Source organism: Mus caroli, unplaced genomic scaffold (assembly GCF_978045245.1).
Source record: "Mus caroli unplaced genomic scaffold, Mus_caroli_1 scaffold_2, whole genome shotgun sequence".
Classification (NCBI taxonomy): Eukaryota; Metazoa; Chordata; class Mammalia; order Rodentia; family Muridae; genus Mus; species Mus caroli.
The window spans coordinates 142123086-142150851 of NW_028227257.1; the positions used below are offsets into that span (position 1 = coordinate 142123086).

Genomic DNA, 27766 nt, shown 5'->3' on the forward strand with positions numbered 1-27766 from the left:
ACAAACATTAGACAGAAATGTCCAAGTTGGGGAAAGTGAGCAGTTCTGCCAACTAAATTATAGTTTTAAAGATTTAAAGGGTTGTCTCCCTTTGCTCCAGTGAAGATTTTCATCCCCCAAGCTTCTCTTCCCAAGTCCATCTGTAAGGTCCCTATTTTGTTGCATCTTTCTCCAGAGGACATCAGTGGCTATTTTATTATGCAAACTGTTTTTGGCAGTTGAGTAATGCTGAAAGACTGGTTGCGGTCTCTTTACCACTAACCTGTCAAAGTATAGGTGACAATTAGTGGTAAGAACTGAAAAAAAAAATGGAATTAAAAATAGCCTCCAATTCTCCTCCCTTGAAATCTTATGGAATACATGAATAAAACAGCTAGGGGTCCATAATGTGACTTGCAGACATACAAATGGAATAAGTGGGGGAGGAGGAAACGTGCATTTGAAATTAACAGCAAGTTCAATTTATTTAGGCTTGAAATAAGATCTGACTTATTTTGGACAATTGGGGCAAATACTTAGACATTTCATGGATCTTTTGGATATATATATTTAACACCCTTTTCGTCCATATCCCTTTGAAAAATGAATGAAAAGAAACTCTGATTTAATTACTGCAACTAGAGCCTGCCTGGTAGCATTTTTTCCTCTATCTCAGATATATTGTAACTCTGCACTCAAGCTTAAATGAAAGACATTATTTAACAAACTCAGAACTTTAGTTACCATATACATTGTATTAAAATGAGATATGAAATCTCTTTGAACAATGTGGTCTTTAATAGTATTAGGGGAGAGTCTAGTGAAGGGAAAAGCCATTAAAGTCTTCAGGGCTCAAGATGAGGTTGGGATTTGGGCTCATTGCTTTTGTCACTTTTACACACAGACATCGCTGTGATCGTGTTTGATTTAGAGGTAGGATTAAAAAAAGAATATTAGAGGGACTAGTATGAAAATCAAACAATCCCTCTACCACCAATTTTTTAAAGGACATTCTTGTGTCACCTTGCTACTGAGATTTCTTTTTAATCCAAGGAATTAATTTTTTTTTTTTTCAAGATTCTTCTTTCTACATGCCTCAGTAGTTTGTTGAAGCAATTGAAAAACATTCACGGCCGGGCATGGTGACGCACGCCTTTAATCCCGGCAGAGGCAGAGGCAGGTGGATTTCTGAGTTCCAGGACAGCCTGGTCTACAGAGTGAGTTCCAGGACAGCCAGGGCTATACAGAGAAGCCCTGTCTCGAAAAACCTAAAAGAGAGAGAGGGGGGAGGGGAGGAAAGGGGAGGGGAGAGAAGAGAAGAGAAGGAGGGAAGAAAGAAAGAAAAACATTCACATCTTTTTTTTTTTTTTTTTTTTTGGTTTTTTTGAGACAGGGTTTCTCTGTGTAGCCCTGGCTGTCCTGGAACTCACTTTGTAGACCAGGCTGGCCTGGAACTCAGAAATCCGCCTGCCTCTGCCTCCCGAGTGCTGGGATTAAAGGCGTGCGCCACCAACGCCCGGCCAACATTCACATCTTAAATATTTTTTAGTAGAACAAAAATTATTTTTCTAAACCTTGGATAAGAATACCATATTTATGGAAGAAAAAAAGGTACCTATCTATATGTCAGGGTTGAGAGTTGGAGGATATTTCCAATGCCCAGCTGTTATACATATTTTGAAAATCCTGAAAAATGAAGGTAATCGCTTACTCTAACAGGGTCTTGATGTTCACATTGTGATCCAAGGACCTTTCATTCATTAGGGTGAGAAACAGGGAGGGGTCTGGAGTTACCAGGCTGATGGCTCTCTAAGACTTTTCAGGAGGGGTAGTCATAATTCCCATAGGATTTTAAGCCATCAAAACAAACCCCAAACTGCTGCTATTTGTTACCTCTTCGTGGACCCCTTGGTTTCTGTGGTAAAGGCTAGCCCCTGCTGGCTCAATGACTCATACTTGACTACATCTACTGCCTTGCTTCTGGCTTTCTTTGGTATTGGGGAGTGAATTTCATCAGCCTGATTCTGTTACTTGGCCAAATCATTTGAGTATATGGGCCACAGTTTCATTTATATACAATAGGGAACAGTAACACCTATCCTAGGCAAACTGCTAGGGACACTAAATAGAGAGCATCTGTGATAGTGCCTGTGACATGTTTAATATAGCTTGAAATGGGCATGATTTTCAGAGAGTAGCAAATTTAGGAAGATTAGGAAAGAGAGTTCTTAGGTAAGCCTGTGGCTCATGCTGTTTATACCTCAAGGGAAAAGTCTCCAGCGACTGCTTCAGTTCAGAAGGCAATAATCAGTGCTTTAGAAATGCAGCCTTGAAGTGGTGTAGGACCAGTGAGACAGGCTGCAGAGAACTCTCTAGAGCAAGTACTATGCTAGTGAAAATTTGAGTGGATACCTGCAAATTCCTTGAGCTTTTTCTTTGCTAGAACCTTTTGTGTTGATTAGAGGAGAAAGAAAATTTTGGAGTTAACCTTAAGACAGTGGAAAGATCAAATCATAATCTAGAATAGAGGATAGTAAACATTTTATGAATAGTGAAAAGTTGTGAATAGATTTATATACACATTCGTATGTAAACTATCACAGGTAGACAGTGAATAATAGGGAGTCACTTAACTGTATCATCAGGAAGATAGCCAAAGGAAAGTGGGGACAAAGTATAGAATGATGTGATCCTCTTTCTGGTTTTTCATTTTTATAACATATATTGTGCTACAGAGATGGCCCAAAAGTTAAGAGTGCTAGCTACTTTTGCAGAGGATTCAGATTTGGTTCCCATCACCATATAGGGGCCCACAGCTTCCTGTAATTCCAACTGCAGGAGATTTGATACTTCTATCCTTCACGGGCTCCTGCACTCACACAGTAGTCACATAATTAAACATTTAAAAAGAAAAAGCTTTTAAAAATCTATAATACATGTACCTATATATATATATATGATGTTTAGTTACTTCTGTGGATGAAAGTTTAATAACACACTCACTAAACAATGCATTGAGTGTGTGAAGAGTACAGAAGATAGTCAAGAAGACATTTGTTTGCTCGCTTGTCTGTTTTTTGAGAATGGTTTTTGTCTTTTGGGGTTTTTTTTTGTTTTTTTTGGTTTTTTTGGTCCCGCCTGTCCTGGAACTCACTATGCAGACAGGCTGTTCCCAAACTCACAGAGATTTGCCTGCCTCTGCCTCCCGAGTGCTGGGACTAAAGGAAAGGTGTGTGCTACAATCTTCCAGCAACATTTTAATTCTTATTATTTCTTTGATAAGTGATAAAAGCAAATATTAACCCTTCCTTATACCAGGAATATAAAATTCACAAGCACAGTGGTTTTAAATACTGTAAGGCTAGAGAAAATGGCTCAGTGGTTCTTCTTGTAGAAGACCCAGGTTTGGTTCTCAGCACCCACAAGGCATCCCTTAGCAACCCGTACCTCTAGTTTATGAGGTCAGACACTCTTTTCTGACCTCCATGGGTACTGAATGGTACACTGATATCATACAGGGAAAACACCCATTCATACACATGAATGACTCTGTGAAAAAGCTGTTGAATGTGGTGATCATATGAGTGGTTGAATAGCACATAGATATCTGTCATAACTATAAATTATGACATTGACTCTAGAGTATAAAGCTACTTTTCAAGTGTTTAACACTTTTTTTTTTACTGTCCTAAATTGTTTATTGGATATATATTTTACAGATACCATGTGTATTAGAGGTAATGGTGGAGCTGGAGTGTATTGCGCCTTCTCCAGGCTGCACAGATAGAGCCACCAATAGTGTGGTGGAATTTGTGGCCAACAGATGTTAGCCCACATATCTCTCTGTGCTTGTAGACTGGTTTAGTGATTCACTGGGTGTCAAGATTTCTTCTGATAGCTTTATGGAATGGATCAATGAAGATAACCCCAAAAAATTTATATGTGGAATCTTCACCAACCTCGTAGGAATTTAGGGTGCTCAAAGCCCCACAATGGCACCCAGCTCTCTCCTCAGCAACAGACTGAAGGCTTTGGGCAGATTTCAGCTGGTTAACACCGTGGTTAACCGTTAAGCCACGTGGTGGCTTGCCTTAAGTCGTACCCCTAGGAACTGGGCGTTTGCAACTATCATGGCTAACATGAATCCTATAAATGACATAAACTTGCTTAGCCTTGTATCCCAGTCTTTATGCTTTATCAGACTGGGTGGGGTGGGGAGTCCTGTGCAGCACAGAGAGCTGGTGATGTTGCCAGCAAAGAACCTCAGAAGAAAGCACATCACCTCAGACTGCTTCTTCCCCCATAGCTCCTCCATAGCTCACTAGTTTTGGGGCATTAATAGAAGTTCACAGATTATATAACATACTTCTAGCCCTTCTGTAGTGAAAAGTTAGTAAGGAGTAAGGTAGGCCTATGATCTCAGACTACTCCTACATTGTAAAGAAGTATAGAATGGTGATTAATAGCATAAGCTTCCAAGTCAAAAATATCTAGATTAAAAACTTAGTTTTGACATTTACTAGCGGTTTCATTGCTTATGCTCTGTGGCAAAGCCCTAGTTCCTCATTTGTCTGTGTCATCTTTCCTTCATCTGTAAAAAAAGGAACGACAGTATTACCCATGCAACAAGTTTGACCTTTTTGTTGTTATTGTTGTTTGTTTAGCTTTGTTTTGTTTTATTGAGACGTAGTTTCTCTGTATGGCCCTGGCTATCCTGGATCTGGCTGTGTAGACCAGCCAGTCTCGTCTGGAACTCGGAGATCCGCCAGCCTCTGCTGAGTGCTGGTATTAAAGGTGTGAGCTGCCACCACCACTACCATCCAACTTAGACTTATACTGAGACTCTTAAATACTACACACACACACACACCCAGTAAGAAAGATTAAACTGTACTTAACTTGGGTTGATGTGAAAACAAGAGATTGTTGGTAAAACAAAACAAAACCAAAAACTTGTAGTATCCTAGTAAAGATGTGAATCAATAAATCTGGTTGTACTTTGTCCGGTTATGGTTATTATTTCTCAACCAGGGACTATAATTCTTCTTAGAGGCATCCCAATTAAATATGAGTTTAATTTACAGCCATCTACTAATGAGGTTAAAAGACACGGGCATATCAAAAATATATCAAAAATCAATTACCAAAGAAAATTGTCTTTGGGTTTATCCCAAAGAGGGTCTCAGGAATATTCGTCAAAACAATTTATGATGATTAAGATCTGGTGCTCCCATCATCAGACAATGGGTTCATTTGGCTACTGAGGGGTGGGTTGTTTGTTTGTTTGTTTGTTTGTTTGTTTTAATTAAGAAAACACACACACGGGCTGGAGAGATGGCTCAGCGGTTAAGAGCACCGACTGCTCTTCCAGAGGTCCTGAGTTCAAATCCCAGCATCCACATGGTGGCTCACAACCATCTGTAATGAGATCTGATGCTCTTCTGGTGCGACTGAAGACAGCTACAGTATACTTACATATAGTAATAAATAAATGTTTTATAAAAAGAAAAGAAAACACACACACAGATAACTGGACAGTAGTGGCACATAACTTTATTCCTAGCTGTGAGAGGCAGAGGCAGGTGGATCTCTGAGACTTACAGGACAGCCTGGTCTATAAAGCAAGCCCCAGAATAGCTGGAGCTACACAGAGAAACCCTCTCTTGGAAAACCAAAAAAGAAAAAAGAAAGAGTACTTCTGCCTACAATGGTGGTTTATGTTTTTAATTCCAGCACTTGGGAGGCAGAGGCAGGCGGATTTCAGTGAATTCCAAGCCAGCCCTGGTCTATGTGGTATGTTGTTCCAGGCCAGTCAGGGCTACATCATGAGATTCTTTAAGACTTATAAATGTTGGTATATTTCCAGGAGTTAGTCCTTTAACCTCTTTTCAGCTAGTGTTTTCTCTTTTGTTGACTTTGGTTGTCTGTCTGTATTGGAACTGCTACACAAAGTGTATCTTTAAGCAGAAACCTTCCTTGAACTTCAGACTTTTGTGTTTAAACTGTCTTAATTTTTAGCTTTCTGATGGGCACCAAAAGCTTATCAGTATCAAACAGAATGCTAGACTACTTCATGTCAGCCTGTTTCCTGAGTGATCTCCCCTCATCTTGGTAAACACTGAAAATCCTTTAATTGTTTAAAACTGAAATCTAGGAGTCATGCCTTAATTCCTTAATTCTTTTTTTTTTTTTTTTTTTTTTTTTTTTGGTTTTTCAAGACAGGGTTTCTCTGTATAGCCCTGACTGTCCTGGAACTCACTTAGTAGACCAAGCTGGCCTCGAACTCAGAAATCCACCTGCCTCTGCCTCCAGAGTGCTGGGATTAAAGGCGTGCACCACCACGCCCAGCTCGCCTTAATTCCTTTATGTTCTTTTATATTCCATCATCTAGCTTTGTCAATTCTCCCACCACAATAGATGCAAAGTTTGCACACGGCATCCTCTAACCATCCAGCTTGAGCTAGCATTGTCTCTTAGATGACCACCTTTCACCTACTGTGTGCCTCCTCATAGATTCCCTGTAGTTTATTCTCCATCCTAATTACTACTTCTAGAACATAAAATGAAAGCTGTGATTAGGATGCAGCCTAATTATCTGGCCTCACTTAATTCTACACTTCTCCCACTCACTGTGACTCACTAGAAATAATCCTTTCTCTTCACCCACATTCCAAAGCAGGTTACTCTGTGACAGGATTATGGAAGACTATCACAATACATCAATTCAGTTGCTTAACATTTTAAAATCTCACAAAGGACTATAGACTTCCAATAGGTCTCATAGAGATTCTCCTGACTATTAAGAAGAGGGCTGAGCAACAGGATGTGAGGTATGAACAGGTCACTTCACTTCAATAACTAGAAGTTGTATCCCCTTTCCATCTGTCATTTAACTTTTAATTAAGACATCTTGTTCAGGGACAAGAGAGATGGCCCAATGATTGAGAGTACTAGCTGCTCCCGTAGAGGAACAGCAGTTGGTTCCCAGCACCCATATGACACCACAATCATCCACTCACATGACACCATATCCCTAACTCCAGGGAAATCTGATGCTCTCTTCTGAATTCCAAGGGCACCAGGCATGCATATGGTTCATTTACCTGTATTGAGGCAAACCCTTACATACATAAGATAAAAAATAAATCTTTTAAAAATGTTTTTTAAAAAAACATTGTTTGTGGGTCGGAGAGATGGCTCAGCATTTAAGAGCACTGACTGCTCTTCTAGAGGTCCTGAGTTCAATTTCCAGCAACCACATAGTAGCTTACAACCATCTTTAATGGAATCCAATGCCCTCTTCTGATATGTCTGAAGAGCTAGCTAGACAGTGTACTCACATACATAAATAGGTCTTTAAAAAAAAATACCTCAGGGCTGGTGAGATGGCTCAGCAGGTAAGAGCACCCTACTGCTCTTCCGAAGGTCCTGAGTTCAAATCCCAGCAACCACATGGTGGCTTACAACCATCTGTAACGAGATCTGACTCCCTCTTCTGGTGTGTCTGAGACAGCTACAGTGTACTTACATATAATAAATAAATAAATCTTTAAAAAAAATACCTCAACAAACGTGATGAAATATTGCTCAGCTATGAAAAACAAACAAGCCAACCTTGGTTTTAGGAATATGCACTAGTCCCTAGATTTGATACAGCTCATTGCAAAATTAAAATAAAAAAAGACAAACTGATGACTCATATATTTAAAAAAAATTTTTTTTTACATCTGTATGACTTTCTCTGTAATACCAGAATAGCAGAATAGATCAGGAGATGGTAGAGACTGAGAGCAAAGTGGCTGTGTCAATGTGAAGGAAGACAATGAAGGAGGGGCTAAGGAAACTATCCTGTATTTTGACTGTAGTAGTGACAGTGGTACACAAATCCGTGTTCTTAGATCAGTAAGCCCTTCTCCTTCTCTGTCTCTGCAAAACTCAGTTTTTTACTGAGTATTGACCATAAAATGAAACTTAAACCAAAAGAACCTTAAAGTCTCTATCCAAAAGAACTGGGATACTTTAGTTGCTAGATCAACTCTCACACTATAGATACAAATAAGAATACAATGATTTCAGTAAAGCAAGCATTGCTCCCCCATCCCAAAAAAGAATAGAAACTTTTAACTAGTGAAAAAAAATAGATAATTATAAAGACTGCATTTTCTCTTTCACATTTGGAGTTGTAGCTGGGCACAATAGAACTACCTCATTTCTGTGTAGAACATTCTCCCAGGACAGATGGCCTCTGTGCAGAGAATATAACTCGTTAGAGCCTCTTAACATGGACTTCTCCTGGCAGCAGTTTATCACAGTGGTAACTGAGGGTATCATACACTGTTTCTAGATCCCAGTAGAATCTCTTGAAGTGACGAGCCTTTGAGGGGAGCTGGAGATGTAACTCTGTTGGTAGATTGCTCACCTAGCATGTTGGAAGCCCGAGTTTAATCTCTAGCACAAGGTTAACTGGATGTGATAACCTATGACCTTAGTGCTATAAAGGCAGGAGAACCCCTTTCAAGTCATCCTTAACAATATTTGGGAGTTTGAGATCAGCTTGGGATATGAGGTCCTGTCACAAACTAATTTATGCTCCAAACACTACCAAGTATCTTTATATTGTTGTCTTAGTCACTGTTCTAGTCCAAGACAACTCATTAAAAAAAAAAAAAAAAAAAAAAAGAAGCATTTGATTGGGGTCTTGCTTACAGTTTCAGAGGCATAGTCCTTTGTCATCATGGCAGGAAGTATGATGCTGAAGTAGTAGCTGAGAGGTAAATCCTGGTCCACAGACAGAGAGAGATACTGGGCCTGCCATGGGTTTTTAAAACCTCAAAGTGACACACTTCCTCTAACCAGACCACACCTTCTCTATAACTTGTGATTTTTTTTTTTCAAACAGTTCCATTCACTGGTCACTAAGCATTCAAATACATGAGCTTGGGAGGAGGGGGAGTGTACTGGTTAGTTTTGTGTCAACTTGACACAGCTGGAGTTATCACAGAGAAAGGAGCTTCAGTTGAGGAAATGCCTCCATGAGATCCAACTGTAAGGCATTTTCTCAATTAGTGATCAAGGGGGAAAGGCCCCTTGTGGGTGGTGCCATCTCTGGGCTGGTAGTCTTGGGTTCTATAAGAGAGCAAGCTGAGCAAGCCAGGGGAAGCAAGCCAGTAAAGAACATCCCTCCATGGCCTCTGCAACAGCTCCTGCTCCTTGACCTGCTTGAGTTCCAGTCCTGACTTCTTTCTGTGATGAACAGCAGTGTGGAAATGTGAGCGGAATAAATCCTTTCCTCCCCAACTTGCTTCTTGGTCATGATGTTTGTGCAGGAATAGAAACCCTGACTAAGACAGGGAGGTTCTTATTCAAACCACCACAGTTGTCATGTTTGCTCATGATTCTCCTGCTTAGGAGACTTTTCCACATCACCAGCCTAGGAAACACTTACTTCACACTGCTGTGGCTTAGTCCTTATAGGCCAGCATACCTTCTGTATCCTGTTGTGTTGCTATCATTATGCTTCTAATACTTAGCTGACCTTTTAAATGTTTGGAACTATTTGCTTCTACTAGAATGCATCACAGAACATAGAGGGATTTTTTTTTCTGTACCCCTAATACTTATCCCCAAACCAAACACAAAGTGATCACCAGAAAATACCAGTTGAATTAATGAATAGTGTAGTTTCTGTCTTTAAATGAAAGCACACTGTTTGGCAAGATAGCTCAGTGGGGAAAGGCAGCTGCTGCCAAGCTGTATAACCTGAGTCCAGATGCACATGGTGAGAGGATGACTGACTCCCAAAGATTATCTTCTAACCTCCACACAAGCAGGTACAAACATACAGAAAATAAATAAGTGAACTGTAATTTTGTTTAAAAGCGCACAGTTTATAAGAACTCCAGGTGGCAAATGAGGGGCCCAGCACAGAGCCCTTGTATATGTGCCCAGAGCTTGGTAATCAACTCCTTAGGTCCCTTCTGAAGTCTGCTTTAAGTGAAACCACGTGTTTTAGGAGTGTGCAGAGTATAGTTGCCACACTACCTCACTAAGAGAAGTCCTAAAACTTTGGAGTTACTGTGAGCAAGTACACGACATACATTTGAAGGAGGAAGGGTTTGTTGTAGTCCACAGTTTCAGCTGTAGTACGTCCTTCCAGAAAAGCTGTGGTAGAGCACAGTAGTTCACATGGCATCTAGGAAAGAGGATGTCTGTCCATCTGGCGCTCTCTCAATTTCCCTTCTATTCCATCTGGATTCCCCAGCTGGTAGGATAGTGTTGCCCATATTTAGGATGTGCTGTTCTGTTGGTTAATCTTCTCTGGAAAAAAAGTCATAGACACATGCAGAGGTCTGCTGTACATATTGACACTCAAGATTAACTATCATTGTCACTTTCTCTAGAATCCTGACCAGATTTGACATAATAGATCCTGAATGTAGCCACACACATTTTTTTAACATTCTCATCCTATTTACCAAAAAAGAGTTTTTATAACTTTTTCCATATCACAAGAATAAATCTTGAAGTCTGTTTGCATTCATCACTCTGAGCTCACAAGCTGCTGTTTAAACATGAGCACACTGTCACACATTTTTTCTTCTGGTTTCACTGCTCTGTGAGAACCAAAGGCTCTTTCTTGAGTCCCTGAATCCATACTGTGGAACTAGCAACACCACTTCAACACTCCCTGAATGTGTAGCTCTCACTTAAAGCTTTTTTAACGTATTTGTTTATTTGTGTGGATGTGCATGTGCCACTGGTATATAAGTTAGAGGACACCAGTGTGGAAGTTGGTTCTCTTCTTCCATTATGTGGGTCCCTGGGATTGAGCTGAGATTGTCAGACCTTGGCAGCAACATGAGAATAGAAGTAATGCATGTCTGTGTTCAGCTAGAGCTACAATGACAAAGTAATAGTACTTCATTTGGATATGTATGCTAACATATATTACTTAGATTGGAGTAAATGACCTTCTGGTGCCCCTTTAAGCACCAAAGAGCTGAAATTCTACCCATTCAAGAGAAATTGCAGCTTCCATGGTGCCCTTCAGGTGGACAAGGTCTTCTATTTGTTCACTTTATTGTTTGCAGATTTATTACCTGTGACTGGGGAATCCAGACAGTTTTGCACTATTTGTGTCTGTGAACATTTCAGAACAACAAACAAGTAAATTACAAAGACCATTAGATTTTATATCGTGTATTTGGCCTTTCTCATGCCAGAACAATACTATCAGTATCCTTTGGACCTTACTTTGGTGCTCTTTTATGCCCATTCCTTGGGAAAATGACTACCTATAGAGTTTCATACTGTCTAATGCTTGGGACTTAGGGAGCACCTCAGTCCCCAGAACAGACTACCAGTCATGTAATGTTCATAGTACTCCTCCTATTATTTCCTAGGTCTCCAGTTTGTTTGTACTTTGCTTTTAGAAAGTAGTGAATGCTAGTATAATTTTGTATATGAGACTATCGATACTTCACATTATAGCACAGCTTTGATCATTACTGAACTCTTCCTTATGCTATACATTTTGTTTGTTTTCAAGACAGGGTTTCTCTGTGTAGCCTTGGGTGGCCTGGAACTCACTCTGTAGACCAGGCTGGCGTGGAACTCAAAGATCCACCTGCTTCTGCCTTCAAAGTTCTGGGATTAAAGGCATGCGCCACCACTGCTCAGCTTAATCACACCGTGAGTTTCTACCCACCAGACCTAACACTGCTTCTAACTCTGTTCCTTGGCTTGTTCTGTCTAGTTTCTCTGTGCTACCCCTTATTTTGTACAACTGGTTTTTTTCTGTGATTCCCCCAATATTGTACTATCTGTGTTTTCCCTTCCTGATAAAGTACCCATTTCTCTGTCTCTCCATATTCTTTTTGACCTCTAGATAGAGGTAGGATTTCTTGAAAGTTTGTCATAGTGGAATTTATTTTGAATGTAAGAAAAATTGTGATCAAATTTAACTAACTCAAGCCCTGAGTAAAAGTTACTGGAAGAAAACTGCAACAGAGCACAAGACATAAGGAAACACAGCAACCACTTTCAGGCTCTCTGAAGCAATATGGTAGGCACCTCTGCCTTACTTTATTCCCTGTCCGTGATCATTATCGCTTCCACATAGCCAAGCATGGCTTTCTAAAACAGACCCAGTCTCATAAGAAGCTAGCAAGCTCTGTCTATAGTTCAAAATCTCAGGGCCAAAGAATTTCAGTGGATCAACTTCGATAAGTATCCTTTTTTAGTCCAAGCAGCAGTAACCATAACCATAACTGTCTCTGTGCACTTGTCTACAATGTAAACCAAGTGTCTTACAAAGAAGCAATGGACTGTTCTCAAAGAAGGAAAACATGGTGTAATCTAAACAGACACTCAGAAGGCCTGTGCTACAGAATCTGCTGTCTGTCTATCTTACCATGCCAGGTGTCCCGACAGGACTTGCCATGCTGATTTGAATCACAGTTTAGCATTCTTAGCCTACCTCCTCATCTTCATCTACCTCAAACAGCTAACTCCTAAACTACAACTATAGCCAGCAAGCTTTGGTCTGTGCTGATGGCACAGTTGTATCCCAAGGCTTTGTCCCTGTGGTACTCAGGGTAATTTCTTTCTTCCTTCCGTCTCACACTACCACTCCTCTCTGCCCACTCAAGTGTTGACTCAGTGATTACATTTAAGGTGTTTAGAACCAAGAAACACTAATTATTTAGTAGTGAATCAATGTTTCCTTTATATTTCTAACTTCAAAAATATGTGTTTAGAGTTACAGTGCATCTGCTCAAGCTATAAATTAATGAAATATAAGTATGTCTTTTTTTAAAGAGAATTTTATATTTTTCATCAGATTCAATATGTTTTAATAATATAGATGAACAAGAAATCCTTAAAGTTCTCAATGAAAATCCAAGTAGAACAAACAGCAGATTTACAAGGCCTTTTCTCAACTGGAAAACCTAAACTTAGATAAACGTGAAAACAGTTTCTTCACACCTAGACAGCTGACTCCTGATTCAAAGACCCTAGCACTCAGAGCACAGGAGGGAAGCAGTGACTATAATCTAGATTTTGCTTGCCTCTGTTTTCATTTGAGATGTTTGTTTGTTTGTTTGTTTGTTTGTTTGTTGTTTGTTGTTTCGAGACAGGGTTTCTCTGTATAGCCCTGGCTGTCCTGGAACTCACTCTGTAGACCAGGCTGGCCTCGAACTCAGAAATGCACCTGCCTCTGCCTCCCGAGTGCTGGGATTAAAGGCGTGCGCCACCACGCCCGGCTTCATTTGGGATTTTGAGTAAATGGATCACCTTCTGTTTGGATCACTGTAGCTTCAGCCAGTTACGATCTGTGACTCATTTCCCCTTTACTTTTAGGTCAAAGCAGTTAATAACATCAGTCAGCTTTTCTTTTGCCTTTTCTCCATTTTCTACTTATCAGGCATTAAAACAAGTCCCAAACATTCAGTCCACGTGTATTTTTTTGAGCTGTTCATTGTGATGCATGCCTGTGACCCAAGTAGCAAATTTGGGGCCAGCCTGGGCTACATAGCAAAACCCTATCTCAAAAAAAAAAAAAATTAAAAACTTGCATTTTTATGGGATATAGTGTGATAATTCCACACATGTAGAGAATGTATAGTAATCAGATTTAGGGTAATTAGCATTCCATCTCCTTAAACATGTATCATTTCCTTAGTTAGCAACCATCAGTCTCTAGTACTCCATGAATACAGAATAACCTGTTGTGAGCTGAATCAGCTGCTGAGCCCCAGAGTACTGGCACTTAACTACTGTCAGCTCATACCAGTTTTATGGGGTGCTTGCTTGTTTTCACTCAAGTGATGTGAGTTTTTGGAAAGGCCTTCTGAAGAGCTCAGTAAATGGCCTCTTGAAATTGATTTTTACAGTAGTAAGTGGAGAAGGAGTGGTATGCAAATAAAAGTGAAGCCCTACTTCTAAAGAAGAATTTGAGTTTCAATTCTGTCATACACCTTGAAGCTTTCATTTTAGACAGTGGCAACCAGGAAACTGGATTCAGATCTTAAAATGTGCAGCAGATCTAGAAGTTGGAACTGGTAATTTAGGTAAAACAGATTCCTTTTGCTCTAACAACTCTTTAGCGAGGCATGTTCAAATTGCTTTGGTTCTTAGTATAATTTTGGTCAAGTGAGCAGCTGTACTGTCTGTTTCCTAAATCTGGTCTTCATCACAGCTTGAATAACAGGTTTTGATAAAAATCAGTTTCCAAGTTGTAATTTGTGTAACCGGAGCCTATGAACTGGGTAAATTGTCCTTGGGGCTTGGGATGGTATGTAGTAACAGCCGGCTTAGTGACAGAGTGAGACTCAGAGTGTTTCTGTCACAGGCTCTAGCCTGTCCTTAGCCAAGTTATAGTGAGTGCATTGCTTATGTGGACGCCTGTTTATTGCTTGGTAGGAGGACACTATGTAGTTAGTTCTTTTTTTCACATTTTTTTAATCACTCCTGAAGTTTATTTTTGTATAAATAAGCTACATGCAGCTGTCTTGGCATGCTTGTCGCATCCCCAATCCCTTCCTTCCCTTACCTCACAAGAGGCAGCTGGCAGCCCAGGAAGTCTATCATTAGAAAAGTGGTGCCATCGAAGCACACATATGTCACTGACTTGCTATATGGCCTTGAGCAAATCACATTAGTTTTCTGATCAGTGTGAGTCACTTTTGTTTTTTAAAGATTTATTTATTTATTTAATGTATATGAGTACATTGTAGCTGCCTTCAGACATCCCAGAAGAAGGCGTCAGATCCCATTACAGATGGTTGTAAGCCACCATGTGGTTGCTAGGGATTAAACTCAGGACCTCTGGAAGAGCAGTCAGTACTCTTATCCACTGAGCCATCTCTCCAGTCCACGAGTCACTTTTAAAATTAATTGATTTTACTTTTAAGGCACAATTGAATTTGTTAAATATGCCGGAATTATATTTTATTCCACATACCCCACTTGGTACTGTGGAGGTGATCATTCTCTTGAAAGCCTTTGTTTCTAGGTTTGTCTTCTTTAAATGTTTAAATATTTCCTAATTTAAATATACATTAAAAGCAATCTGCTTGACTGTATTGCTGCTTCTAACAAACTGTTATCTGATACTCTTATATACTATATACATATCCGTGTACATGCTGTATGCTTTCCAGGGCATGTGCGCATGTGTATGCAAGTACATGTGTGTGCACTTCTGTGTGTGTGTGTGTGTGTGTGTGTGTGTGTGTGTGTGTGTGTGCAGGTACATATGGATGCTGGAGGCTGACACTGGAGTCTTTGTTTATTTCTGTCTGCCTTGTTCTTCTAGGGACCAAGGCTTGTTGATTGGCTGACTGACTGCTTGGCCAGTGATCTAAGTTCCACCAGCCTTCCTTTCCTGCGTGCAGTCGTGGGGGGCTCACAGACTGTTGGAGTCAGGGATCTAAATTCAAGGTGTGGTGCCTATGGCAGGCACTTTTTTGACTGAGCCATCTCCCAGCACTCTATCAGTCTTTATATGGATTGTAACCTATAAGTAGTTGGGATTTTAAGATTTATTTATTTATTTATTATACAGTATTTGCCTACATGTATGCCTACATGCCAGAAGAGAGCATTAGATCCCAGTATAAATGGTTGTGAGCCACCATGTGGTTGCTAGGATTTGAACTTAGGATCTCTGGAAGAACAGTGCTCTTAACCTTTGAGCCATCTCTCCAGCCCCTCTTTTATCTACTTTTGTAGTAATCATGGATGTATAGTCTTTTCTTTTCTTCTATGGAAACTGCCGTCTCATTTGACTTCCCCACTATGTACCTTTTCCTGGATATCCTGTTGCTGTATCTCCTCCAGCCTTCTGCCCAGATGGTGGCTCTGATCTGTGACCCTAGCCTTAGCTCTTTAAATGTCGGATTACTCCCATATCCTTCATTTGGGCCTAGCCTTTATCTCCTAAATGCCACCCTCTTTTAAACCAAACATTTTGCTTGTGCCTCCTCCTCAGTTTTTGTTTTAAGTGCTACTTTGCTGCTAATGAAGTCATGTTTCTCATAACCGTGGTATAGAATTCATAGTAGACATTTTCTTGCCTTCTTCTTTTTCCCTTTTTTATTCTTGGCTGTCCAGTCAGTTGACAACACTTTCTGGCTTTCTTACCTTTCTTTTCTTTGCCACTCAGCTATTCTTTAACATCTTGTTATCTGGGCGTCTGTGACACATGTTTCCCCCCTCTTTTGTATCCTGTACATGGCTGTGGGATTAGTAACCCTTAGCACACTGCTTTGACCTGTAGTGCTCTCTCAGCAGAAACTGTACATTGCAATTCATTCTAAACTAGTTTTCTAGCCTTATCACCTGAAGATCTCTGTGCTTAGCATTAATATCTGATGCAGTTTCATCAAATATTCACAGCTTTTGCCATTGTTGATTTTATTTCCATTCCTGGAGTATTTCATTTTTTGCTTTGATTTTTATTGTAAAATATGAACACTCAGAGAAAAGTATGAGAAATGCAGTGTAGTGTACAATGTATAAAACAAGCAGCAACCCAGGTCAAGAAATAGAACATTTCCAGAATCTAAAGGTATTCCAGCAGCCCCTACTCTCCATACTATATAACTCTTTCTATTTTACCAGTTTTTTTTAACTTAATAAAATGAAAACAACAACAGCAGCAATACCACCACCACCATCATCATTTGTGTATTTGTGTGTAAGGGAGTGTTTAGCATGTATGTATGTATGTATGTATGTAATATGCCTGGAGCCCAAGGAGATCATCAGAAAGGGGCTTGGATCCCTGGAACTAGAGATACAGGTGTTTGTAGCCACTATGTTCATGCTGGCAATTGAACCTGGGTCCTTTGGAAGAGCAGACAATGCTCTTAACTGCCGAATCATATCTCCATTAAGTGATTTATAGTGATTGAGACTCAGAGAAGTGGTTTTTTTTTAAGATTTATTTATTTATTATATGTAAGTACACTGTAGTTATCTTCAGGCACTCCAGAAGAGGGTGTCAGATCTCATTACAGATGGTTGTGAGCCACCATGTGGTTGCTGGGATTTGAACTCAGGACCTTTGGAAGAGCAGTCAATGCTCTTAATCACTGAGCCATATCCCCAGCCCCCAAGAAGTGAGTTACTTACTCATGGTTCCAAAGCTAGGAAGAGACATGTTGGATGTGTTTGTGCACATGTGTCTTTTTTTGAAACAAGCTTGTTTTTTGAGATAAATACTCTCTAGGTAGTCTAGGCTGATGTCATACTCAAGACACTTCTGTTTCCCACCCCCCACCCCCCCAAATCCTAAGATTTTATATATATCACTATGTCCAGGTCCAGTATTTTCGTTTGTTTTAAGAGGAATCTCTCTACATAATCCTGGCTGTCCTGGGACTCTCTACATAGAACAGGCAGGCTTTGAAATCTCAAAAATCCACTGTCTCCACTTGCCAAATGCTGGGATTAAAGTGGCTCCAGTTTTAGTCTTTTTTTTTTTTTTTTTTTTTGGTTTTTCGAGACAGGGTTCCTCTGTGTAGTCCTGGCTGTCCTGGAACTCACTCTGTAGTCTAGGCTGGCCTTGAACTAGAAATCTGCCTGCCTCTGCCTCCCAAGCGCTGGGATTAAAGGTGTGCGCCACCACTGCTCGGCTCAGCTTTAGTCTTAAACATCAGGTCATTTATATTTTGAACTGTTCAATGCTTGATACTTTGCTCATTGGGATGCATACAAACATGTGTGCCTGCTTTAACTGGAGTATATTTGACAATATTTTATCTTTACTACCTTTGACACATTTTAGTGTGTGTGTGTGAGTGTGTGTGTGGTTTATGTGCATATTCATGTGTATATGTAAAGGCCAGAGGTCAACATTGGGTGTCTTTTTCACCATTTTCCACCCAATATTTTCTATTTTTTTTTAAATCACAATGCTATGTGTTATAATTTGTAATTTTGAACCACTTTACTAAGTCATACTGTTTACCCACTTATACATTTATTTGAAAGTGTACAAGCTAGACCTGGTGTGGGATATTATCTCAACTTCTTGGGAGGGTGAGGCAGAGAATTATACACATATCTGAGACTTGTCTGTTTTAACAAACAAACAAACAAACAAGTAAGGGAGATTCTAGGTTCAAATTCCAGAACTAAAAACAAAATATACCTTTTCTAGAATGTACTTGGCAGCAGATGTTACTGTTAATTCTTTGATTAAAATTTGCCCGCAAAAGTAACTTTGGTAGATGTGATGTAACTAAAAGGACCCATCACTTTTATGAAACAAGAGCCAAAATTTGTAACCTTCTAGTCAGATTAATGACCACACTTGCTTTTTTGTTGCTGTTAAATGATGTGAAGATGAATACATACATTTCAAGCAAATGCAGCATGGTGGCGCTCTAAAACAATGGCGGGGGACATTCTCCTAGCATTTTCAGTGTTGTTGGGTTGTTTGTTTGTTTGTTTGTTTGTTTTTCCTCTTCTTTTTTTCACTTTGACATTTCTACATTTGAGTACTAATATGTGTCCATGGAGGTCTGGATCTTTTCTTAACTCACTCACTCTCTCTCTCTCTCTCTCTCTCTCTCTCTCTCTCTCTCTCTCTCTCTCTCTCTCTCTCTCTCTAATTTTTCAAGACAGGGTTTCTCTGTATAGCCCTGGCTGTCCTGGAGCTCACTTTGTAGACCAGGCTGGCCTCGAACTCAGAAATCTGTCTGCCTCTGCCTCCCGAGTGCTGGGATTAAAGGTGCCACCATGCCCAGCCTTAACTCTCTTAGTAGGAGTTTGAAAAAGCAACATTCAACATAACAGTATGTGTTCTTCATAGTAGAGTAATTTCTAACTATAGAAAAGTTCTTAAGATTGCTCTTAAGGTTTGCAAGACTATATGAAAGACTACATGTATAAAGGCCACATTTAGGATGTTTTCAAGAAATTGCGGTTTTGTCCCATTTACCTTAATCCCTAAGCTTTCTTTTCACTGCTTCACAGCCATTCTTTGACATGGCTACCACCTATTTGCCTTGAGCAGTCTTGCCCCACTCTTGCATGCTGTGAATAACAGGGGGTAATGTAACCTTTACTTACTGCTAGCTACCATAAATGACCAGAAACATTTTGGAAACAGCTAGACATGGTGGCACAGGCTTATAATCCCAGCACATGTATGGAGACATGTATGTATGTATGTATGAAGACAAATAGATCAGAAGTTTAAAAACAGTCTCAGCTACGCAACATCCTGAGTCAACAAAACAACAAAGCAATTTTCAGATTAAGGTTATGGTCAGATCATGACTTTTCCATATTAGGGTAAGATCCCCTTATTGTGTCACGAGATGGTTCCATGGAGCTCTTCTTGGTGAAGCTTAGTGAATTATTTGGGTACTTTAGAAAGGAGTTTGACTCTTTCTCAGTAAACTCTCATTGAAGAACGCTATTGAGCACTACATCATGGCAAAGGTTACTTCCAGTTACACCTTCTTCTCCACCTTTGCTTGTCTTGCTGGTAGGTTTTTACACTTTAAAAAATGGCCAGTTCCTTTCACAGAGACAGTGCTAACAAGTGGCAGAGCCTAGTTTTGGGCCCAGAGGCCTAAAGAGGCCTTATCCTGCCCCTGTTCTAGAGCTTTGTAAGCCAAATGTTACCTTCCTTTCTTCCTGTACCTCAAGGCTTCCTGGGCTGGGGGCCTTCAGGTAAGCTCTTCCCACCATATTGTCTATATCTAGCTCTTCACCAAATCCTAATAATTCTCTACTAAGCATGAAGTTCAATAGTTTATAACTCTGAACTGCCTTTCCATGTTGCTCCCTTCTCTGACTATTGGGACATGGAACAAGACATGAGTTAGATGCTTGACTCCACTCCCCTTTCCTTTATTTAACATATTTTTAAAATACTGAATTCAGGTCCTGGCAAACCTTCAGTGATAACTCATGAGACTTTTCATTTTCAATGTTCTTAGCACGTTTATTGATTTTTGAATTTGAAATTTTTAAAGTTTATTGTGTGAGGTGTATGTCAGGGTCATGTGCTTGTGCTGGCGAGGGACAACTTTTAGTAGTTGGCTTTGTCTATCCACCACAGCTTCTGGAGATTGAACTCAGGTAAAAACCTGTGCTTTTACCTCCTGAGCCACCTCACTGGCCTTAAGTGTGAAATGCTTTATCCATTCTCTCATTATTCTTTTTGGTGTATAGCTTGCTTTATCTTTAGACTAGTGAAAGATTTTCATACTGTCTTGTTTTCCCTTTTGACATGACATCATGTGGTTTGAATACCACAATAAAGCTCATCTTGTATGTTTTTTACTGGGATCAGCAAATTCCCCCAAAGTGTCATAGATCCTGCTGATATAGAGACCATTTTAAGTCTGAGCCCTTCCACTGCAAACATGCTGTTTCTCTGATAAATTCCATTGCCCAGACTATTTTTCATCTATTGATTTTTTTTTTGATAAATTTACTCATTCAAGGCTTCAGGGGCATGTTTTGTTGTAAACTTAACTCTTCCTCAGCCGTGTCTACTATGAGCTTTGGTCTTGACTATAAAGTGCTTATTTGCCCATTTTTCTTAACACTGATTTAGGAATGACACAGAGGAAGAACACCGCATTACTAGATTAAAAGCATGGAGTTACAACAGCAACTCTTTCCCAAAGGCTAATGGGTAGATGATTTGGAGAAGGCACTTCAGGTAGCCTGAGTTGTGGTGTTTGTGATTTACCTAGAGCAGGGCTGAAGGTTTTGTGAACTGTGAGTTTAACCCCATTGTTTTTACAGTGCTGACTTATCCATAATTTAGTTTCCGTCCCAGATGATCGAGCTGAACAACGAACCTGTCTCATCTGTGGGGACCGTGCTACGGGCTTGCACTATGGGATCATCTCCTGCGAGGGCTGCAAGGGGTTTTTCAAGAGGAGCATTTGCAACAAACGGGTGTATCGGTGCAGTCGTGACAAGAACTGTGTCATGTCCCGGAAGCAGAGGAACAGATGTCAATACTGCCGCCTGCTCAAGTGTCTCCAGATGGGCATGAACAGGAAGGGTGAGTTGGTGCTCAGGGCACACTGCCTACCCCTCATCCCCTCACTCATCTGCAACTATTATACTTTTCAGTAGTTTTTAACCATGTACTGTATACTCCACAAACTTTCAAGAAATGACAGGAGTTTAATTGGAAAGGCATGAAGTAGGACTTGATGTCATTTTGTGTACTAAAAGCAGCATACTCAGCCAGGCGGTGGTGACAGTGCAAACCTTTAGTCCCAGCACTCAGGAGGCAGAGGCAGGCAGATCTCTGAGTTCGAGGCCAGCCTGGTCTACAGAGTGAGTTCCAGTACAGTCAGGGCTACACAGAGAAACCCTGTCTCGAAAAAACAACAAAACCATAGCCTACTCAGATACTGGGCCTATTATTGAGAAGTTTTCTGGGAGCTATTAGCCTGAGATGCCATGAGTAAACTGAATTGAATAAGCTTTGAAGGACTGAGTAGAGAAAGCAAAGTAGCCAGTTAGAAAGTTCTTAGAAATGCCCAGGAGAGGCCTGGAGAGAGCACGTACTGCTCTTGGAAAGGACTCTGTCTCAGTTCCCAGCACCCACACATGAGTCAGCTCAGAACTGACTGTGACTCCAGCTCCTCATACCTGTTCAGATCTCATACCTTCTTCTCTTCTCCCTGGACAATTGCTCTCACAGGCACATATCTCCTGCACAGACACATAACTTAAATTCTTTTAAAATAAATATTTAAAAAGAAAAATACTGGGATGGCAAGATGGCTCAGTCAGTAAAGGTGCTTGCCACCAGGACTCTTCACCTGAGTTTTATCCATAGGACCTCTATGGTTGCCCTCTGGCCTCCAGAGGAGCACCTTGACATATATGTACCCCACACAAATAAATAAAAATTGTAAACATTTATTTAATTTCATGGTATATGTGTACCTGAGTGTATGTGTTTCATGTGCACATAGGAAGGAACCTGTGAGGTCAGAAAAGGTATCGGATCCTGTGGAACTGGAGTTACAGACATATGTATGTTCCCATGTGGGTGCTAGGAACTGAACCCAGATCCTCTGCAAAACCAGCCAGTGCTTATAACCACTGAGCCATCAAGGAGTCAGAAATGATGAAAAACCAGAGAGTGGTGGCACACACCCTTAATCCCAGTACTCAGGAGGCAGAGGCAGGCGGATCTCTGAGTTCAAGGCCAGCCTGGTCTACAGAGTAAGTTCTATGCCTGCCAGGGTTTCTTCACAGAGAAACCCCACCCCTCCCTTCTCCCCCCCCCCAAAAAAAGAAGAAGAATAGAAATGATGAAAAACCAAACTGGAAATGAGAAAAATAATAGGTAAGAAAAAATGTTATTTTGAGAGCTTTACAATTATGAAGAAAAGTGAGAGAGTCCTGGCACCAAGCCATATTTAAGAAAGAGCAAATCAACTCCTGACAGTTGTCTGCTGACCTTCGCAGGTGTGCTGTGGCATGTGCAACACACACACACACACACACACACTAAATAGATGCTCCCCCCCCCCCCCGCTAAAATAAAAGGAAAAAAAAAGAAAGGTAAGACTTATTGAAGAACATTTAGATAATGTAGTGCCTTACGGTTTATTCATAGAACTAATATTTATTGAGCACTTACATGTGCTGTAAACTGTTCTATACTTTGTATTCTTCGTCTGTTGGTTGCACACACTAATCCTATTGATTCTTACTCCCAGTTTACACATGCAGCTTAGGAGCAGAAAATCACTTAGTAATACTTAGCTTAATTATGATTATGATCATATTTAATCATTTTGAAGTTATAATGTGTTATTAAGCAGAGCTATGCCTAATCACAGAGGCAATATACTGATCCACAAATCTCCTGTGTGGTATAGCTATTTGCATATTAGAATATGTGTGTTGGCTATATGTTAAACAAATACCATAGTAGGGCATTTGAAGGGTTGCCAAGATTGTTCCCTGCCTGTCTTTGTAACTTCTCTGGCTAGAGGAAGGTCTCAGGGCCCAACGTTATGCTGTTCCACATGTGTTCAAGTTTGCTCTTCTACCTGGAAGTCCTTTATCTTCCCTACTATTACTTGTCTCATTCAGAAACCCTGGTCAGTTACCAATTTCAGACCAATATGTCCTTCTAACCTCACCCTGATTTGGCTTTATACTCCACTTTTCTCATCTTCCTTCATTGCCCAGGGCCTGTGAGTGCTAAATACCTCAAGCCTTGAGGTTATAGGATATCATTATCATCATCATCTTCCTCTTCTTCCTCTTTGTCTTCATCTTCCCCTTCCCCTCCCCTTGCCCCTCCCCCTCCTCCTTTTTTTGTTTTGTTTTGTTTTGTTTTTGTTTTTGTTTTTTTTCCAGACAAGGTTTCTCTGTGTAGCCCTGGCTGTCCTGGAACTCACTCTGTAGACCAGGCTGGCCTCGAACTCAGAAATCTGCCTTCCTCTGCCTCCCAAGTGCTGGAATTAAAGGCATGTGCTGCCACTGCCCAGCTATAGGATACCTTCTTGACAACATAACATCTCTGAGAATCCTAAGCTACAGCCCAGAGACTGTGACACATGGACACAGACTGTTTGCCTTCCCAGAAGCTGGTTTAGTAGCCTAGTTAAGGCTGCTGAGGGAAACTACCACCTTCTAGTTGGTCTTAAGAACTAAATTACAGGACTAAATTACATGTGCAGTGGGACTATTTTGGAAGTAAAAAAATACTCTGAAACTTTCATCGCTGGTGATAATAATTTTATTTATAACTCAAAAGTCATAGAATTGCATATTATAAAACAGGTGAATTTTAATGGCGATAAAGAGCTTATCAAACCAAATATGTTGTGGTGGAGAGATATAGTCAACACTGAGGATGCAACTAGTATTAAAATGAATCACATAACCACACTGAGATGATAGAGGGAAGAGAGCTGGCCTTGGAAAACAGTATTTTAACTACATTTTGTAATGGTAAGGACAAAACAATTGTATACAAACAAAGCACTCAGGTTTGTAAAATTGTTTCTCTCAAGGTTGTATGTAAGGAATTCTGTCTCTAATTGAATAGTTGGCCAAGCAAATAAATACACTATATTTGAGAAAGATTAATCAATCAAGAAAGGCCAGAATGAAAATTTGGGTTAGAATCAGTGGTATCAATATGGGTGTGATGGCTGGGTGGATGGATGATTAGGTAGGTAGGTAGGTAGGTAGGTAGGTAGGTAGGTGGGTGGAGTGGGTGAGTACACATACATGTATTTCTAAACTCTAACCACTGGATGAGGCTACACACACACACACAGAGGGGTATGGGGGTGGGGAGAGCAAGCAAGAGCACCCAGATCTTGTTTTAAGTGTCAGTAAAAAGAGTGATGTCTCCATGGAAAACTAGTTGGATGCAGGGCTAGAACAAGAAAAGTAAAAACTTGGAGAGTTTTAGAGTGCCTAAAAATAGGAGGAGCTTGGAGAGATAATGGGGTGGGGAGCCTGAAGAAATGGATCAGTGGTTAAGAGCATTTGCTGCTTTTGTAGAGACCCAGAGTCTGGACACCGGCACTCATGTCAGGCAGCTCACAATCACCTTTCAGTCAGTCTCTGGGAGATTCAGGACCCCTTTGTGACCTCCACAGGAACCCACATACACATAATAAATAAGAAAGAAAGACAGTATGTGGGATTGTGTGAGTGAGCACACAGGGCACAGTGAAAGGGCATAGAACTCAGCCTGGGAGCTTCCAGGAAACACAGTGGTTCTAACTTGATAGCAGAATATCTTTAGATTTGTCTGTAGGCTCAGGAATAAGTATGTGCGTGCTCATACTGATAGAAATAACTAGGAGCTGGCAAGATAGCTCAGTGGGTAAGAGCACTGACTGCTCTTCCGAAGGTCCTGAGTTCAAATCCCAGCAACCACATGATGACTCACAACCAGCCATAATTAGATTGAATGCCCTCTTCTGGTGCATCTGAAGACAGCTACAGTGTACTTATTTATAATAATAAATATTAAGAAAGAGAGGAGGGGAAGGGAGGGAAGGAGAGAAAGATGTAATTGAATGAACACAAGTGACCATTCTTCCTTATGAAAGAATTCCAGTATCCATGATAGAAATACTAGTCACTATTAGGCGTACAACACAATAGTTCTAACTTGCAGCCAAATCCATTGAATGGAGTCCAACAGAAATGAGCATTGGTTTGACCAAAAGTGAAGTCTAAAAATAATTAATAGCTAGATAGGGAAAATTGTTTCCAAGGAGAGTTTAGCTAGAATGTGATGAAGGCTGGTGTCTTAGTGAGGTTACTATTGCTGCGGTACCACTATTCATCATGGAGTGAAGTTGGAGCAGGAACCCGGAGGCAGGAGCTGATGCAGAGGCCATGGAGTGGTGCTGTTTACTGTTTACTGGCTTGCTCACAGCTTACTCTTCATGGCTTGCTTCATGGCTACTTTTTTATGAAACCCAGAACCATCTACCCAGGCATGTCCTCACACACAATGAAGGCTGGGCCCTCTCTCTCTCAGTCACTGATTAAGAAAATGCTATATGCCGGGCAGTGGTGGCACATGCCTTTACTTCTAGCACTTGTTTTTCGAGACAGGGTTTCTCTGTGTAGCCCTGGCTGTCCTGGAACTCACTCTGTAGACCAGGCTGGCCTCGAAGTAACATTGTTGATTTTTAAAGCAAGTAGGTGGTTTATTTTATGGATTAGTCTTCAATTTGGATTTGTTGTTCCTTCACCATTAGATTCAGGTTACATATTTTGGGCAGGAATGTCATAGAAGTGATGCTACATCCTTAGTAGTGTATATCAAAGATAACGAAAGCATTTGATATACTTGTTGCACAATCCTGGTATTAACTTGAATCAGTAGAGTGAAATGATGTCACTTGTATAAAGAGCTCTGTAGATGAAGATGCCCATTTATGGTAAGAAATAAGGATTGGAAGTCTCCCAGGAAACAGATCACAAAGAATCTTAACAATCTGACAAGCTCAGACTTAGCCCTAGACTAGAGAAAGCCACCAACAGGTTTTGAACAGGGATTTGGTTTTGTCTTCATGTGTTTGCATTTTCTGGTTGAGGAATGACAGATAAGTGAGGTCCAGTTTAGGAAAAGTGTGCATGCTGCTTCTGGGCAGATAAAGAAATGATGCAGCTCTGTTGTCATAGGCTAGGACTGGAACCTCAGGAGAGGCTCTCCTGTAACATTGAGTTCTGTGTACTGGTACTATTGGAAGTTCAGGGTTAGCCTCAGCTACAGTTAGCTTGAGGCAAGTTTGGGCTACATTAGACCCTGTCCCAACAAACTATAAAGAAAATAATAAAAAAATAAATGAGAATAAGTGGTTCAGAATTAAAAGACCTAGATTGAAGTTCAAGCTGTCATTCTTCCTTGTGCAGCTCTGAGCAGGTGTCTACCTGGTTACCTTATCTGAGAAATGCATGGGGAATTGTGAAGATCTAATGAAAGATTGTCTGACAGTGTATTATAAGCTTTGAAATGGGTTTTATTTTAACAAAGGCATAAGGCATTTTCATGCTATCTTGACAGATTTACCATCTCTGATTAATGGGTATTATTGCCAGCTTTAAATCAGCTTTTTTTAGAGGGGGATGGTATTCAAGACAGGATTTCTGTATGTCATCTTGGCTTTCCTTGAACTCACTCTTTAGACAAGGCTAGCCTTGAACTTAGATATCTGACTGCTTCTGCCTCCTGAGTGCTGGGAATAAAGGCATAAGCCACTACAACTAAGTATTTTAATACACAATAAAGTAAATGTATAGTTAAGAGTTTATATACCATCTAAAAGTCTATTTTTTGTTTGTTTTTGTTTTTTGTTTTTCAAGACAAGGTTTCTCTGTGTAGCCCTGTCTGTCCTGGAACTCACTTTGTAGACCAGGCTGGCCTCGAACTCAGAAATCTGCCTGCCTCTACCTCTCAAGTGCTGGAATTAAAGGCGTGCACCACCACTGCATGGCTCTAAAAGTCTTTTATTTCTACTATAAGACACTTGTAGTATAAGAAATAAAACTAGGACTGATTCTGCTGTTGAGTTTCTATATCTCTGTTGCTTCATTTCTCTGAGTCTCAGTGAGAGTGGACTAATTTTGGGTTTTGCTCAAGACAATAGTATTTTAACACATAGTATGTGCACTTTTTAAGGTCTGAGATGAGTGGTCCTTTAAGCAAGAGTACGGTTTGCAAAGTTCTTCCTCATCTTCAGAACAGTGAGTGTGAGATCTCTTCTGAAGTATGTCCCCAGTTTTTTTGGTTGGTTGGTTGGTTGGTTGGGGGTTTTTTGTTTTTTCAAGACAGGGTTTCTCTGTGTAGCCCTGGCTGTCCTGGAACTCACTGGCTGGCCTCAAACTGAGAAATCCGCCTGTCTCTGCCTCCCAAGTGCTGGGATTTAAGGTGAGTGCCACCACTGCCCTGCATGTTTTATCTGCCAGTGATAAGCCTTCCTTCTGTAACTGGGAGTTAAAGGTAAATAAAACATGTGAGATGTCATTATTGAAATTGGGAGTGTTTCAGTATTGCCATTAACCCTGAAAGATGAGGAAAGTATTTTAAAGATTTTTAAAATTTGAAGTTATGTTGAAAGAAGGGTTTGGGACAACAGTTAGTGTACATTTATTTTCAATATAGGCTATGTATGTTTTCCAAATTCAGTAGAATATGGTATCCCTTATACAGATGACAGTATACAGACTCTTGCAAAGTTGAAAAAGGAATCTTGGTTTATTTAACCTCTGTGTTCATAGTAAAGAGATGGGAGAA

The 27766-nt window shown here is 40.4% G+C and overlaps 1 protein-coding gene and 1 pseudogene across 6 annotated transcripts in view; one reads left to right on the forward strand and one right to left on the reverse strand.

Moving 5' to 3' along the window:
• The window catches only part of Nr6a1 (nuclear receptor subfamily 6 group A member 1), a 193429-nt gene that overhangs the window by 135030 nt on the left and 30633 nt on the right, over positions 1-27766 (forward strand). For all 6 annotated transcript variants that reach the window (XM_021185940.3, XM_029474597.2, XM_085834955.1 and 3 more), the window contains one exon: positions 20780-21022. In XM_021185940.3, coding sequence (XP_021041599.1) covers positions 20780-21022 — 243 coding nt within the window. The remainder of the gene's footprint in view (positions 1-20779; positions 21023-27766) is intronic.
• LOC110289293 (large ribosomal subunit protein eL15 pseudogene) lies at positions 3711-4294 on the reverse strand (annotated as a pseudogene).